The sequence below is a fragment of the Sebastes umbrosus genome, chromosome 3 (genome assembly GCF_015220745.1).
Source record: "Sebastes umbrosus isolate fSebUmb1 chromosome 3, fSebUmb1.pri, whole genome shotgun sequence".
Taxonomy (NCBI): domain Eukaryota; kingdom Metazoa; phylum Chordata; class Actinopteri; order Perciformes; family Sebastidae; genus Sebastes; species Sebastes umbrosus.
In genome coordinates this window covers 4,492,049-4,510,276 of record NC_051271.1, presented here as the reverse complement: position 1 = coordinate 4,510,276, position 18,228 = coordinate 4,492,049, and the positions used below count along the sequence as shown (strand labels likewise).

Here is an 18,228-nt window from a genome sequence, read left to right as displayed (position 1 = left end):
GCCGACCACAGAAATGCAGCGGGTCGCAGTAACAAACCCACATCATAATGCTTCTCAGAGGTTTTCCCCCTCAGGAACTGAGCAACAACTAAAACTCACAACACAGAATAAAAGACAAGGACTACAGCTGAATGTCAGGAGAAAACAGGCCTCTAATTCCAACTATGGTCAGTTGAGATGGAAAAATGATTTTAAGATAAGGGCTGGGACGATTCACCTACCTCCCGATTCAATACTATCACGATACTTAGGTGCCGATTCGATATGTGTTGAGATTTTTAAGTATTGCAATTCGATATTATGATTTTTGTTAACTTTTTTAACACTAGTCCATGGGGAAAAAATTTAATCATACACTTCTAGGGACTTTTAATTTGGAAAATATCTATTTAATACAGTAAAATGTTTGATTTTCAGCATTTATGTAGTCAGAGATGTCCTGAAGTCAAATATATCAGTCATTGTCAGGAATTATTTATATTTCCCCTCACAGATAAGTGGTATTTTTTTTTAATTTATAAGGGACATGTAATGTTTTATACTTCTGGTGAATATAATCCAATCAATGTTATTTCCATACATGTATTTTGTATGTACAGTTCCCTTTGTTAACACCTTATTTTGAAAAACACATGTGTATACTTCCTCTAACTTCTCCAAGGTCGTCAGTCAGCTCCGTTCTCTTTATACATCCATGGTCAGCTCTATCGGGGCCGTTTGAATGCATTTACCATAAATGTCAGTATATGGGTGCTCTACAGTTGTAGCGTCGGCCCAGTCGACCACGGAGATGAGAGTGACGGCTGGTTTGAACGCACGTTACCGCGATACGATAACGTTTCCTGTCCATGACAGAGTTAGCATGCAGCTTTAGCCGTGATGTCTAGCTCTGGTTTTCCTGCAATGTGTGAAACCCAAAGTGTTTCCAAACTTTACTGGATGTGTAGTGTTTACCACGCTGGATTTAAAATGTAACATTCAATCACAAATAGATACTGATAGTTCAGATGCTTCTCTCTCCTCCAGGAGCACACAGCAGCAGCCATGCTGTCATTGGACGAACCGTTGGACTTGAAGCTTCCCTCAGGACGGACCGACAGTCCGGTCCGACTAGGAAAGAGGGCTTGTCCCTCCTCTATCTGCGCTCCTCTCAGCACCACACGACCACGCCTGCTGTACACAACCTTCCCGTCTCCACCCCCTTCCCCAGGTAAGACTTCACCAGTGTTCTTATGAACAGACAACACACACATGACATGCCTGTGCTGATGCCATGCTGCAGCGATGAAGACTATCACCGTGATAATGCAATAGAACTATAAGTGGATTATGTGTTCTCACTTTCCCAGTAACTTAATATTGTAAATTCAATGAATGGCAGCCGTCCTCAAATAGACAAACACTGTCCCCAGATTAGTCAGCGTGGCTCATAACAAGAAGAGCGTGACACTGACAGGAAGTGACCTCAAAGAGGACCACAACATGGCCTCTGTGGCAGTCTGAATGGACCGTATAACTTCACACTCTACAGCCCAAGTGCTCAATAATGTGCAGAATGTCTAATGTGTGTTTATTGTCTACTCTGTGTGTATTTTCTTGTTGGTTAATGATGCCTTTTTGCCTTCTCATTTGTGTGCCATCCACTTTGGTTCTGAGTAGCTAAATCTTCCCGAATGGAGGCACAAGGATATCACGGATCCTTCAAGTCTTTTGGAGATTCCCAAATAGATTGGACTTGAAAACTGTGCTCTTAAAGCAAAATGAATCGATATTTCAATCAATATAATCGACTGTGGAATTTTTAAGGTGTTCCTCATCAGCCTGTTCTCACTCCCAAGGCGTTGAATACAACAGCTTGGTCAGTAAAGGAGGAAGCAGCTCCGCTGCTAGGCGCACACGCATCACGCGCTGTGCGTAGGGCATCAAGTGCCAGAGGGGGCACAAACAACCGGCCATAACACTGCTGTTTGCCACTGAGGTGTATCGGACCTCACGGTAAAGGTAGCTCAACTTTGGAGAGATATTTAGCCCCTTTCCCAGTAAGCTAGCATGACATGTTTTCTATCAACGGATTAATCGTAATCTCAAGAATTATATGATACTGAAACCCGCCCTTCAAATGAAAGTAAAGTTAATGCCAGTCAGGAAGAGAATAATTCAAGTTTTAAGATCATGGTGAACAATGAGACAGGCAAAGTCTAATTAAAAGATGGTGACGGCCAAAAACCAAGACAGTAAAGGCCAAAAACCAAGACGGCGGACGCCAAAATCTTAGGTAGAGAAACCAAGATGGCGACGGCCAAAAAGCAAGATGGTGAAACCAAGATGGTGACGGCCAAAAACTAAGATGGTGACGACCAAAAACCAAGATGGTGACGGCCAAAATGCTGAACTCGAGGCTTCAAAACCATAGTCCACAAACCAATGGGTGACATCACGGTGACTACGTCCACTTCTTGTATACAGTCTTTGTCAGAGCGTCATAGTTTGAAGCGTAGGGCCGCTGACCAAGCAGCCGTATTTGACGAGTTGGGAGTGAGAACGTGTTGTTCTCATCGTGACTAACCAAGTTTTTATCCAACTTTTGTTTCTCTGAGGTTGGAGGTTCATCCAAAGTGTAACAAGGGCTGAAAGACCTTCATCAGTTCAGGGGTGCAACATGTAGCCGCACAATATTGGTCAAGAATAGCAAGCAACTTTTAGACCTCAGTTATAAGCTAACCTAGCTTCATGGGCTCCGTACAGTAACTCATTGTATTATTATTATATGATTGCATTACATGGGAAGGTTTTATTTTTTCTCATTTTAACTCTAATCTCCAATCTAGAGTCCCAGTCTTCCCCTCAAGAACGACCCGGGTCCTGCTTCAGTCCTCCAGCCATGGACCTCAGCCTGTCCCCGTCTTCCCGTCATGCCTCCTCCCTCTCCCCGTCTCCTTCCTCCCCTTCCTCCCCCTTCCCTTCCTCACCCCTGGAGTCCCCCCACAGCAGCAGCAGCCCTCAGCCACATCTCTTCTCACGGGTGAGAGCTGACACTACGCTAACAGTCGCTGCTTTTTACAATCGTGAACGTGTTGTGTGATAACGTCTTGAAGCAGAAGAAACGTCAGCCTGACCATATATCCATATACCAAACTCAATCTAGACTGGATGTGGTGTAGCTGCAGAGTCTTTCCATCTCTGCACAAAGTAATTCTCACACAAATTCAAACAAACACAGTCAGAGAAGATGCATTACAGCGGTCGATACCCAGTAATGTCATTTCATAAAATCACATCAATCAGGCCCCTCATAATTTATACATTTGACATCTGTGTCTGCTTTTGCTTTTTACACAATAAGAAACAATTGTATTAAACAAAAGCACAAGAATAAAAGATGAAAAGAATAAGAAGTAGAAACATTTCTTGCATTTTGGCAGGTCCTAATAATAGTTTCTTGCATATGACAAGTGATTTATTAAAGGAATAGTTTGATTTCTTGCAGAGAGTCACATGATCGATACTGTTTGTACTGTAAATGCGAAGCTTAACATTAATTGCTAGATTTAGCGACTTTTCAGACCTTCTGAGCGACTTTATTTCTAAAAAGCGACTGGCAACAAATATAGCGACTTATTCACATGGAAAAGGCGAAAAATATTATAATATATTTCATTCCCATGCATGCTGCTCAGAGTAACCACAGTCACCGTGCACGGGTAGGCAGTCAGCCGACACCACTGAGCTTTATGCAAATGATGCACGATGATGTCACCAATATGCAAATGAGCATATAACATCATCTGGCGACTTTTAGTGAGTTTTGGAGCTAGTGATAGCTACTTTCATTTGAAAAGACTTTGAATGCCACTGTGCTATTCAAAGCTTCAGGAAGTGTACAGGGAGTTTTTAGAGCGACCGAAGATGACGCTATGGGAGTGAAACAAGACAACAAAGTTGCAGCCTGACAGCTGGACCTCACTTCTTTCTAACATAAAGCGACCGAGCAAACTCTGGCGAATGGAGCGCAAAAAATAGTCCAGATATACTACGAGCGATTTTGACCAGGGAAAATTGGTTGCAGGTTTGAGAAACTTTGCAAAAATAGAGCCAGGGCGACACGTCACTTTGCCTGTTCGCTGACGCACGGAGCAGGTTAGGACATCTTTATTGGGAAAACCTGAAACAATCTGATGTTCGCTCGTTTGTTCAGTCTACGGTAAATATATGGAGGAACAGGGCTACCCAGAGCTTTATGATCTGTCCCTCGGACTATTTTACTGCTTCACCCTTTCTGACCAACGACGTCACAACATCCGGTTGAGATCAGCCAGACTGACTCAGAGAAATGAAGCTGTAAAGTTACTGTGAGGGATTCACGGTGCTGGAAATCCATTTATCTTTGTTTTGATTTTGTTTAGTTTAGTCAGTGAGGCTTCCTGCTAAATTATCGCAACTTCATCTTCATCGTCATTGCAGCACGTAGGTTCTGGTTGCTTAGTTACAGCTGGTGCGCCAGGAGTGCAACCTCCCAAGCAGCTTGGATAAAAGGATGAAAGCGGCACAGCTGCCGTTTTCCACGCGTTTCAAGAAGCGGCATGTGAACGGCCCCTTATGGTATGCGTCCACAGCCTCCGTCCTTTCCACGCTTTCCATTCATTGTCTATGTAAGCAGCCGTGCAATGCATTCTGGTAGCATGTCGGCGCGAGTCGAGAGACCGGGCGTCACATCGCCCGCTCCTCATTTGCATAAAGTTGAGGTTTAGGCTACTTTATGCAAATCAGGGGCGTCCTGTGCGACTCGCCGCCTCTGGAAACTCTCTAGAAACTTTTAAACTAAACGTTTTGCAACTGCATGGCTGATTTCTCACATAAAATGTTTGCAGAAACACATTTCGGTGAACTATTTTTGTTATATAAGAGAAGAAAGTTTCTAAACAAGCCGCCATGTTGGTTCCGGTTTGAAAGCTGGAAGCAGCAGCCAACGAGGGAAAGCATTCGTCCAATCAGCTGCCTTGTGTTTAGTGGCAGCGATCAAGCGTCCAATGCTGGGAAGCGAGACGATCCCTCGCGATAAAAAACGCCCCTGTGGACACGTACCGTCAGCGTGTATCTTCATGTCAGCAGTTAACAGGCATGAGCACAGTGTCAGTCTCCAGCCGGCTACTGATTGTGGCTGAATGCGCTCCACTCTTCTTCTTCAACAGGATTGAATTGAATTGGGATCCTGGGAGCGAATCTAATTTTCTGGTGCAGTGTCTGCACACAGCACACAGAACGCCCAGTGACTCCGTCTAAATCAACTTCTATTCCATGCTCGAGTGGTAAAACATGAAACACACGGTGTCTTTGTTAGAGCATCAAACCTCCCCTCATGGCCCAGATTCAGCTTTTAGCTCAGGAAGTACACATTTTATCTAAAACATTAGAAGTGGACTGTAAGAAGAATTCATTATGTCCCCCAGACACACTTCAGAGATTTCTTTGAAGCTGTTGGCAGCAGATTTTTGTCCAGAATAATTCACTTAGCAGATCACTGTGAATTTAATTCCAATTTTAAACACGCAGAACATCTTTAAAAAACACAGAGTAGATCATCCATCAATAAATACAGAACCAAAGATGGTGGTATATTCTGAGACCCAAGAGGCTGTAGTGGACTTAGCCTTATGGCCTTAAGAGCAAAGCGAAGCTTTTGCGCGCTGTGATTACAGACAAAGTCAATGCAAAGAGGCGAATAGGTGCAAATTTGCGCCGGGCGACGTGAATTGCATTAGAAAAATATAATACATAATATATTTGAAATATTTCAGCTCGACCGAGAAATTTGCGTGACACTGTTTCGTGAAATCCTGTCAGTGTTGAGATTGTCCTCCTGACGTCCTGACGTTGTTGAATCAGAAATGGAGGAAATTAATCTTGTATGTGTCTGTGGTCACCCAGAGCTACGATAGTACATCATATCTGTACAGAGACCGGACCAAACTCAGTGTAGAAATGTATGTGTATAAACCACAGACTGTATATAGTAGAAACAACAACATCAGTGCCGTATTTATGCATTGATGGCTTTATGTTGAGTGTTGATGCCAAACTCCATTCAGAAAACAAGCATTTTAAAAGTTGTTTGCTTGTCGTCTTGCGGACAGACCTGACAAAGCATGAATTCAGACTTTTTACAAATCAGCATCATTTTGATGCATTTATTGCAATTAAATCACAGCACAATCTGTTTATTTTGGGTTCATACCGCAGTAGCGATGTGTGGCTTGCTAGATACAGTCAGTGCAATGGCACCGTATGTGAATACAGTTCGCCGCCGGGTGATGTTATGAACCCAGACACGACGCCGTTTGGTTTTCTGACATATCTGGGACTTCCACAACATGTACAACGCAGCAACGGTGGTCATTTCTTCGCTGGTTGATGGAGGAAAGAAAAGTTGTTGGTATCTATGGAGACAAGCTCCTTCTCCTCTCCGGAGCGTCTAGAGCGAATTAACACAAATGACACCGACGGCCCAACTCGCGCAAGTAAAGAGAGGCGAAAATTGAAATCCCTTTTGGTGTGAATGCAACATTAAAGCTACCAATGAGCCCAACTGTATTCATGTGTGATGATGTTAGTCCTCATAGTAACCATTTCATTGTAGTGAGACCATTTTTTGAAAATTTACCTCAGTGTATGAAATGACCTTTAGTGACCTCTAGGATAATCACAGCCTCATGAAACTTTACAGCCCCAAACTAGAGACCTAGAGCATTCAGAGGATGGATGGCTTTCCTAGCTAGATTGACAATAAGGGGGTTTCTGAGCAGTTTACACCACAGAAGTGCTCGCCATGATATCAACCCAAAAATTGCTGCAACAACTTATGAGACATAATAGAGCATGAAGATGACATCATATACTTCTATCGTAAAGTTCTAAACCCTTACACACTTTTACAATTTATTTTGATTAATTAATTCAAGTTTATTTCTGTTTTTCTGATCAGAACAACTTGACACACAGTGCTGAGCTGCATCTCAAATTAATCTTCAGGTTCCCAGCTTTCAGATGATGTACACCACTTCTATGTGCCATCTACTGTTGACCTGCTATCTCCCCCTAAAGACCCCCTGCACCCCCCTAAAAAAGACTAATATGGGTCTATTGTGGGTCTCAGAGGGTTAAACCAGCTCGTCTTACCTTTCTCTTCATCCTCCTCTCCTCCAGGAGCCAGTTCGTCATCGAGGTCTGGAGGGCGGAGCTTCACCACAGGGTTATCCGTTTTACCTGCCAATTGGAAGTCCACCGCGGGCGTACAGCTTCCCCTCCTCCGTGTTCATTGGTCAGAACCGAGAGAAGCAAGTGTCACCAGAGCCCTCATTGGACGGTCAGCTGGCCTGCCGTTGGATGAAGGTGAATATCATTATAAAAAATCAATGCACACTAAGAGGCTTGTGTCACTGTACTGCATGTCACCGTCTCAGTGCTCTGTGCAATGACAAGTCAGTTGAATCTAATCTTCTTTACAAATATATGTTTATTAAATTACAAGTGCAACAGTTGAGCACTCAGCCCTCGTCAATCAATAACTATGCGTCAATCAGATGCACTGCAGAGTTCCTCCTGTTAGAATATAAATCTATATAATAATATATATAATATAGAGAGCTGGGTGAAAAGCACTGCAACTAGTACTCTGACCACTAGGTGGTGCTAGCAACTAAAATATAATTATGACTGTCAGTCACAGAAAAAGAGAAAGACGATGAATACCAACAGCTGGTGCTGAAATGATCTTTAAAATACTATTTTGATTAATAATTATCTTCATTTAAGCAGAAAGAGTCAAACATTCATGTGTTGCTGCTTTACTCTGTTGTATTAAATATTTTGGGAGTTGTATAAAAATTGGTGACACTTTATAATAACCATCATTAATAAACGGTAAATTAAAATAAAATAATTAAAATTCAGTTAATAGTTATTTTTCAGTTAAAAAATAAAAAAACATAATTCATAATGTTTACTAATTATTAGTAATGCTATAATTTATGGTATTTTTTTTATTGTTGCACATTTTATATACTATATAAATATCTCCATATATATAGATATATATATCTATGTATATATATCTATATATATTAATATTTGTTAATGATTACTAAATTATTTATAAACCTTTAAGAAATTGTTTGTAAACCATCTATAAACATTATTTGGATTGCTATTATAAAGTTGCAACAGATGATTATAATACCTTGTTATATGGTTAATAAATACTTTGTAAAGCATCTATAAACATTATTTAGATAATACTTAATAGTTTGTCAATAATTAATAATTAATTTCTGGTCTATTTATCTATGTAATGTTTAAATATGTTTTACAAACAATTTCTTACAAATCATTTGGTAATCACTAAAACAATACTTAATATAGTATATAAAATGTTATAATGTGTACAACAATAAACTGATAATAAATACTTTACTAATGTAATCATAATGTAATTGTTATCGTCTTTTATCATAATACAATATAGGATTTATAAACTAATTATTCATATTACACAAACTAATGTCAAAATAGCAAATTATAGCTTTACTAATAATCAGTTAACATTATTCATTATCATTTCATTGTTTGTTAACAGTAAAATAACAATTTACCATTTATAAATTAAGGTTATTATAAATTGTTACCTAAAGAGTTTATTCTGACATTTTAAAGACTATTTATTATTACAAAGTGTTTCACAACATAACAACTCAAGCAGCATATAATTAGGAAAGTTGAATTAAGTTGCAAATATGATATAAGTAAACAAGAAAAGTTACAGAAGCACTGAGCAAGGTCTTAATTTAAAGTATTTTAAGATAAAAAATTAAAAAGGTTTTAATAGATTCAGGATAACAAATAATCCTATCAGGTCAGGATACTTGTGATATGATTGAAACGTAATGTTGTTTTAGTAATAAAACTAATATTACTAAGATTTGATTTCAGAAAAACTGTCTTGAAAAGCAGAAAAAGTACAAACCATTAATGGAATGGAAACATTCAGAGCCGGCTTAAGTTGTACGACATGTAGGCGGTGGTCTGGAGCGCCACCTTCTGGGGGGAACTGGTTGTCCTCTAAAATAATAATAATAATAATAATAATTATTATTATTATTATAATTATAACAATAATTATAATAATTCTAATTCTAATAGTAATAAAAATTCCAGTGGCCACTCTTCCTCATTTTCTGCATTGAGGAAACAAATGAACAAATAAATAAAGGAGAATAAAAGTGTAAATTGTAGTGAAACTGACTAAACTCTTTCAAGCCAACAATATCAGGGACCAATCGTTTATTTATATTATAATAAATACAGTTATTTATGAAAATAGGAACGTGAATTTTTGTCTTAAAACCACTCAGATGTCTGAAAGGGCGAGAGCCGAAAGGAAGTCATAAAATCTTGATGTAAAGTTACATAAAACATGAATGTCGTGTGGAATAACTGCTGATCTTAGAGCAGTTATTATGCAGCCTTGTTGCTCATGCGTCCAGTCAGTGATTGTAAATCTTTGTCCTCCAGTGCCACCTGTTGTTCGACTCGCTGCAGGACTTAGTGGATCACATCAACGACTTCCACGTCAAGCCTGAAAAGGATTCTGGGTACTGCTGCCAGTGGGAGGGCTGTGCTCGAAACGGCAGGGGCTTCAACGCCAGGTGTGTTCACACTGTCCTCACAGAAAAGTCGACACATTTCACTCATCATAAACTTTTTTAATGTAAATGTGAACTCCCTCCGGAGTCTTTATACTGTTTGAACTGAAGTTTATTTACTGTACAGTAGGGGTGTTACGGTGAGGAATTTTCCCACCGGTTAAAACTTGTGACAACACCGGTGTTACCGATTACACCGGACATTTTACAAGAAAAGATGACGCTCAATATGTGTAGAGCGCTTACTTTGATCTTTGCTGTCGGGCGCTGTGTGTCTGGCTTCTCCGGGAGAGCTTTTGCCGCGAGGCCGCAGGTTTCCACCTGGAGTCGCTGCTCCGTGCACACCGGCTGTGACCGCTCCGTCATCCTCGCGGCAATTACCTCATTAACGTTGGGGTTCCCTTATAGCACTGGGTTTAAATCTGTAATATTGCCAAATTTGCTTTTTGCTTTGACACCAAATCCTCCGCCATCTCTCATCCCGTGTGTGAAATCTGACTCCTGCTACTCTCCACACGGAGCAGTTCATCCATTTTCAGTTTGTAGCGTCTGTCGTCCGACTTTGTATTGATAACACGCCGCTGATACGCCGAAATGAACTAAATGTATTTCTGTAAAAAGCAAAAAATGACGGTGGGTACGTAATGTGATCGGTGTGTGCCCGTCCACCGTGTAACACCGACTACCGCGAAAAGTCCAACTGTACAGCAGCCACATCTTCAGAAACGATACTGAACATTTCAAAAGCAAAGTATCGTTTGTGTGTAATATGTTAAAATGAATTTGTTGGATGTTTCATAGGTATAAGATGCTGATTCATATCCGCACACACACCAATGAGAAGCCGCACCATTGTCCCACCTGCAACAAGAGCTTCTCACGTCTGGAGAACCTGAAGATTCACACCCGCTCACACACAGGTGAGGTCACGGTGATGTTCTATATTCTTATTATCTAGAACAAATCCCATGGAAAGACCAAACAACCAACAATTGTCCGTGTAATCACAGCCTGATATATCTTCTTCCTCGGCGTCATAGAGCTCCAGTATTTCTACTAAAAAAACATCAGTGAGCTCCACTGGGAGACACTGGGAGACACTGGGAGACAATGGGAGACAATGGGAGACACTGGGAGACAATGGGAGACACCGGGAGACACCGGGAGACACTGGGAGACACTGGGAGACACTGGGAGACATGTTTAATCACCAAATCTGTGACTGAAAATAGTCGCCAACGAAACACTATTTACTTCTGTTTGAGTAACGTTTGCTAAAAAGCCGTGGTACGCAGCTGTTTGGGAAATTATTGGGCCATTACTATTTCACTTTCATATAGGGCAGTCAATGGATTAAAATATTTAATTGCGTACATATTTTATCTGTTCAAAATGTACCTTAAAGGGAGATATGTCAAGTATTTAATACTCTTATCAACATGGGAGTGGGCAAATATGCTGCTTTATGCAAATATATGTATATATTTATTATTGGAAATCAATTAACAACACAAAACAATGACAAATATTGTCCAGAAACCCTCACAGGTACTGCATTTAACATAAAACAATATGCTCAAATCATAACATGGCAAACTACAGCCCAACAGGCAACAACCGACGGCAGTGTTTCAACAAAGTGAGGCTGAAGAGGACCGAGTGGATGGACAGCACATAGCTCTGACGTCTCTTCCTTCCTCTTTCAGTGATTAACTGATTTATTTAATCTCAAGTTTTTACATGGAAACTCCTGATTCCATCTAAAAGCAGTCGTTACTTTTATCTTTTCATTACTAAAGTATAAATGTGTGTGTGTGTGTGTGTGTGTGTGTCAGAGTTATCAGAGCTCAGTGACGTGAGGCTGCAGCGTTAAAGTGTTATCAGCTCTGCTGGTTTGTGGTGCAGAAAGAAAGAGGACGCAGCTGTAAATGAAACCTCACACTGATCTTCACCTAACTTTCTCACAAATTTTTTATCCTTAAAGGGAGAGTGGACAAATATGCTGCTTTATACAAATGTATGTATATATTTATTATTGGAAATCAATTAACAACACAAAACAATGACAGATATTGATCCAGAAACCCTCACAGGTACTGCATTTAGCATAAAAATATGCTCCAATCATAACATGGCAAACTGCAGCCCAACAGGCAACAACAGCTGTCAGTGTGTCAGAGTGCTGACTTGACTATGACTTGCCCCAAACTGCATGTGATTATCATAAAGTGGGCATGTGTGTAAAGGGGAGACTCGTGGGTACCCATAGAACCCATTTTCATTCACATATCTTGAGGTCAGAGGTCAAGGGACCCCTTTAAAAATGCCCATGACAGTTTTTCCAATGGATTCATTAGGTTTTGTAGTTTCATATGATGCTAGTATCTTCACTTTAGCTTTAACTGAGCCCGCTACAACCTAAAAACTGCAAGTTGCGTTAAAGCCTTAAAGATATTAGTGGCGCTAAAACAAATTTGCATTAACGCGTTATTATCGCGTTAACTTTGACAGCCCTAATAAAAAGTTGCAAAGGCCGAGATATTAGGCATGCTTGATTAATCCTGATTACTTTGGTAAAATCATGATTATTTAACACAATGACTCATTGACTTTGGAAACATCATGCCTTTAGAAAGAAAATCCATCAATCTGGTGAACTTTGAGAGCAAAATAAACTCTTTTTAAAATAAAGTCTTTTCAAAATAAACTTCCGTCTTCACAGGAAACTACTTAGTTAGTTTTAGGGAGAGATGGTGGTTTGGGTTAAAATAACTACAGAAGTGATGTAACGTAAGTACGGACGTTACGTGACAAATAAGTCAACGTTGACTTTCACACGGGACATTAACAGCGGTCTCCTGGTGTAAAGTCTGGTGTTTTTTGATCCGTCCTCCCTTCACGGCGTTTGTCTCTCTTTATACTTCCTGGTTCATATTTATCTGGATTACATATGAATTGATTTTGTGGGATGTATATGAATTACAGTGCATTACTTTTAGGTATAGCTATGAGACACAAATGTTTTCACAGGCTGAGTGGTACTCCTCGGGATAAGTAAACTGATTCTAATGTGTGAAGTCAGTGGACTGTCCCTTTAAATGTAGCCAATGTCAATGTTATTCCTGAACAAACACTTTTATATCTTTGTGTGAATCACTGTGAATAGCCTCGTCATTGATTAATCCTGGGCAAATAAACACGCCTTTCTTTTTTCTTGTTGCGACAGAGAGATCCGTTCTTTTAGTAGTGTGAACTGACATGAACCCAGAAGTGGGAAAAACTGACTCATCTGCAACCTACGTTGGTATAAAGTGTTCTGGGTCACTTCCCCTCTTTACTGCTTATCAGCTGTTATCTGCACTTTTACTACATTTGGCTTTAAGTCCACTGCAGATTAACCGTCATTGTGTCGCTGACGTTGTTGTGTTGTAAGAATTGTCAGCTTGACAAATGGCTGACTGCTCTTCAGTCATGCTATCAGCAGGGTTCTGGGTGGTGCACACGGAAATATCTCTATTGTACTATTATACTATTGGATGGATTGCATTTAAATTTGATTCAGCTGTTCATGGTGGCCAGAGGACTTTGGTGTTCCCCTAATTTTTGTTTTTTAGCGCTACAATGAGGTTGACATTTCAGTTTTTAACTGAAATACTATTTAATAGATTGCCACGAAATTTGATTCAGACAATCAGGGTGTTTTTTTTTTTTTTCGTTCGATTAATTGGCACGTCAATGTATTTTTTCGAACTGTTGTTTTTGTCATGTCACACAGAACACTTAATATTACGCGGCAAAAACCATCAACCAATCACTTTGTGTGTAACGGGTTGAGTTGTGCTTATATTTATGAAACAACAACATGGATATAGAGAACGGAACCTGCCAACATCAAAAATCCATCAATCAATAAATGACTTGATAAATAAATATATATGTCATTAAATGTAGCAAAAATAATATTACAAATAAATGTAGCCATTCATTTATTGATAAAATGTGACAAATGGATATTTCTGTTTTAATAAGCTTCTTTATTTATTTATCTTTGTATTAATTCCCTTATTTATTTACTCTTGTGTTTATTTTTTCCTTTTGATTTATTTATGTATTTATTGTTATTAATTTTAAAATGTATTTATTTATTTTTGCATTTATTTTAATATATTTATTATTTTATTTCTTATTTATTTACTCCTGCACGATTTACTCTTTGCATTTCACCCCTTATTTATTTCCACAAACTTATTTATTTATGTATTCTTTTCTTTACACATTTCTTTTTACATTTCTTTATGCGTTTCTGCCTCATTATGCAAACAAGGATGCCGTCAGTCAACGTGTGTCGTCATGGGATAAAGAACCTTTCTGAAAATGTTGTGTTTAAGTATGTAAATTAGCTTTTATCTTATTGAAATTGTGCTAATTTACATTCATTTCCAGAACAGAAATGTGAACACTGGATAAAGCCAGGTTCAAAGTTCTACACCGCGTGACTAAACCAGCAACTCTGTTATCATCTCTGTGTTTCAACAACAAGCTCGAGCCAGGAGGCATGTCTTTTCTCCCACGAGATTAATTCCGGTTTCTCCCTTAAACAGCAAAGATAAATCAAACGTGTCGCCACAGGAGGTGACAGGGAACAAATTGAATACTGAGACTGGAATAAACTTGTATAATCACCTGTCTTTACAAGTCATGTCTTTAGTCTCATATTCAGCCTTCATAATGTACTTAAGATATAAAAGTATTTTGTCAGAGGGATGAGAGACAGTCATTCGTGTTTCAGTATCTCAAAATAAGACAAGGTTAGACGGATCACAGGTGGAATGATCAGCCAGCGGATTCACCAGGTTTCAATACAAAGTTTTCGTTTTTTGTTTCAACACATTAATAAGGTGCCCTTTTGATTAATTTGATTCGAATAATCTTAATATAATATAATGTAATATATGATAAATATAAATATAATATAATGAGAGCTCAGTGCAGCAATAAAACTATAAATGTCCCTTTAAATTCGGATTAAACATTATCAAAAATAAAATTCCTTGCCAAAGTAAAAGATTGTTGAAACAATAGGCTTAAACCCGGAAATCTGCTACTTTCAACACATTGTCACCACGTCTCTGAAATGATGTTCTACAGACCGTAAAGATGGCCGGTGGTAATTGTTGTGGAACGCGTTGTGCGATATACCGCTGGATTCATGCTGTTGATTTTAAAAAGGTGAAAATAAAAACATGGTGTGAAACACGCCACTTACCAGAATGTCATCAGTAGCGTACCAAACATAGCGTACCAAACATAGCGTACCAAACATAGCGTAACAACGTAGCGCAACAACGGTGTGTATTTCAACCCCTATACATCAGTAGGCCACGCTAACAGGACCTACTAGTCTTGAAGGAATGCAAAGCTCCTGATTTCTTTCCGCACGCATGTTTTGTAGTTTGACACACAGCTTATGCAAATACACATTTCTGACAGGGAACTAACTTAGTAATAATACAGGGAAGGAGTCTTGTGAAATGTTGACAGGTCTTGTATGTCACAGTGATGTGTTTGCTTTGTTGTTAATAATGAGTTGGGTTTTATAACCTTCTTCTGTTACCTGTTCTCTGTGAAGGTGTGAGTCAGGAGCTTGTCCTGTGTTGCATCATGGGAAGTGTAAGGTTTCAGCAGTTTTGGAGCCTGACCTCTTTTTATGCCTTGATTATCTTTCACTTTATGGAAGTGTGATACCAAATTGCTGATGTCCAACTTTAAAGTCCTTGTAAAGCAACGACACAGGATGAATCTTCAGGAATCAGGACTCAATGTTAAAAGTTTAATTAAAAGTTACAGATTTGTCCCGATCAAAAGAAGACGAATAAAAAATGGTCAACAATTTCCAACTGGAGCTATTGCCCACAATGTCAATAGAATTCACTTAAAGGAACAGTGTGTAGCATTTAGGGGGATCTATTGAAAGAAATGGAACCTAATATTAATAAATATGTTTAAGTTTGAAGCGTTATTTAACCTCCTTCTCGACAAGCTAGTGTGGCAAGGTTGGTACCAATGGATTCACTAGGTTTTCTAGTTTCATATGATATTTTCACTCTACCTTTAAAATCCAATCCTCCGAAAGACTAGCGGCCCCTAAGAGATTAACTAAGTTTTGTTAATGCGTTAAAGAAATTAAAACAAAGTTTAAATTAATTTGCATTAACTTTGACAAACCTAATAATTTCAAAATGTTTTATAACAACATATAACTTAATATTACTTTACACCTGCATTTATATATTTTAGGGCTGTCTTGAATACCATTTTTTGGGCTTCGAAGCTTCGGTGAGAAATATTCGAAGGTATTCGAAGCTTGGCAGAGCAACGCGGCGCGGCAGGCTGACGTGTTCTTCTGTCTGTCAGAGCCTGGGGCGGCGCTGCTGCCGCACTACTGAACAAACACACAACAAACAGAGAGAATAACTGAGAATAACTATTTATTATTATTTTTAATTTCTTATATCATGGGCTATTTGGGGAATTATACATTATTATCACATACAAAAAATAACAAAAAAATAATTAAAATCAAAGCATTCGAATACTGATTTGGAGGTTGAATACCATGGCAACGGTCGAAGTCGAAGCATTCGGGTCAGCCCTAATATATTTCCATTATATTTGTATTGTAATTAAGTGATTTATTCATTCTCCCTCCCCCTCTCTTGTTTCTTTTGTCCTCCTCTAGGAGAGAAACCCTACGTCTGTCCTTATGAAGGCTGCAGCAAACGTTACTCCAACTCCAGCGACCGCTTCAAACACACCCGCACCCACTACGTTGACAAGCCTTACTACTGCAAGATGGCAGGCTGCCTGAAGCGCTACACAGATCCCAGCTCGCTACGCAAACACATCAAGGCCCACGGGCACTTTGTCGCCCAGGAGCAAGGCACTGCGAGCAGGCTGGGCGCGGGGCTGGGCCTCCCCGGGCACCAGAGCGCCGTTGAACTGCCCGCTGTAGGCGGGGCCCACATCATCATCCCCGGGGCTGCTGCAGCTCTTCTCGGGGGCCTGGGGGCCTCTTTGCCTCTCTCTGCTTTCTGCCACGCCAGAGCCCTGGGCCACCACGGGGCGCCGTTCTTCTCCTTGAGCGGAGGAAGCGGCATGGGTCCACTCGGCCTCTCGGACTCTCCTCTGTTACACTTTGGACTCTCAGCTGCGTCGATGTTGGGGCTGGGAGCTCTGGGAGGTCTGGGACGGATGGTGGGGAAGCACACGGAGGGCGAAGAGGAAGAGGAGGAGGGAGAGGAGGTGGAGGTGCTGAATCTGTCTGCAGGGGTGGGGCACAGACGGAGCGACGCTTTGTCCTGGGTGGTTGTTCCCCCGAGAGCACTCCTCCTCAAACCAGCTGTCGTCAGCTAGAAGGTGCACTCAGCCACGCAGAGAACCAGGAAGAGTGTGTTTGAGTTGCTGTTTGAATGCATGTATGACTGAGTGTATTGTTCACAGGTATGTGTGTGTGTGTGGGATAAAAGGTCGCTGTCACCTGCAGAGCCAGAAAAATCACTTCAGTCATTCCAGCCCAGAAACAGAAGACTGAGAAGTCTTTGTGTCGAGTGTACAAAGCCTAAACCTAAACTTAAAGTGTTGGGTTGCAAAAGTCTTACACTTTAAAGGGTCAGTTCACCCAAATGATAAAAATAAAATAACACAGCACCCCTAGTGGTATCTGGCCACGCAGATCCATTTTCATCTGCTGACATTTTCAGATATTGTTCTTAGATTTCTGGTGAAAACAGCATTGAAAGAACATAAAAAAAGTCCCTGTTATTTTGGATAACCCACGGCATCACTGTGAACACTTCCTATATTTGAACTACAATGAGACTTTCTAATGTAATTTCTAGCCACGCTGAGGAGCAATAGACAACACATTCTCACTCCCAACTCGTCAATACCGCTGCTTGGTCAGTGTCCCTCGACATCAGATACCAACGCACGGGGTACCCCTATTGCGTTACTTTTGGACGGACCAGGGACGGCCTGTCAATATACACTCGTTACATGCATAGTGTCCTTTCAAAATAAACTTCAGTTTTCAATGGAAGTTAGGTTTAGGCAACAAAACCACTTAGTTAGGGTTAGGAAACGGTCGTGGTTGACGTTAACTTCACTGACTAACGACTGACGTGACAAAATAAGTCAACGTTACTTTTAGTTTTGCACGAGACACAAACAGCGGTCTCCCGGTTGAAAATCTTCTGTTTATTTATTAGGGCTGTCAATCAATTAAAATACTTAATTATGATTAATCGCAAATGAATTGCAAATTTTGTATCTGTTCAAAATGTACCTTAAAAGGGAGATTTGTCAAGTATTTAATACTCTTATCAACATTGCAAAGCTCCTGATTTCTTTCCACACCCATGTTTGTAGTTTGACACACAGCTTGTGCAAATACACATACATCTGCTCAAAATGTACCTTAAAGGGAGATTTGTCAAGTATTTAATACTCTTATCAACATGGGAGTGGACAAATA

General features: G+C 40.0%; 1 protein-coding gene across 1 annotated transcript in view; it reads left to right on the top strand.

The window, feature by feature from the left end:
* LOC119484682 (zinc finger protein GLIS2-like) overlaps positions 1-17,799 on the top strand; it is a 35,251-nt gene extending 17,452 nt beyond the window's left edge. Inside the window, exons 2-7 of the mRNA XM_037763703.1 lie at positions 1,027-1,210; positions 2,829-3,022; positions 7,201-7,386; positions 9,565-9,698; positions 10,497-10,615; positions 16,435-17,799. Coding sequence (XP_037619631.1) covers positions 1,045-1,210; positions 2,829-3,022; positions 7,201-7,386; positions 9,565-9,698; positions 10,497-10,615; positions 16,435-17,108 — 1,473 coding nt within the window. The 5' untranslated portion in view covers positions 1,027-1,044 and the 3' untranslated portion in view covers positions 17,109-17,799. The remainder of the gene's footprint in view (positions 1-1,026; positions 1,211-2,828; positions 3,023-7,200; positions 7,387-9,564; positions 9,699-10,496; positions 10,616-16,434) is intronic.
* Positions 17,800-18,228: the final 429 nt, after the last annotated feature.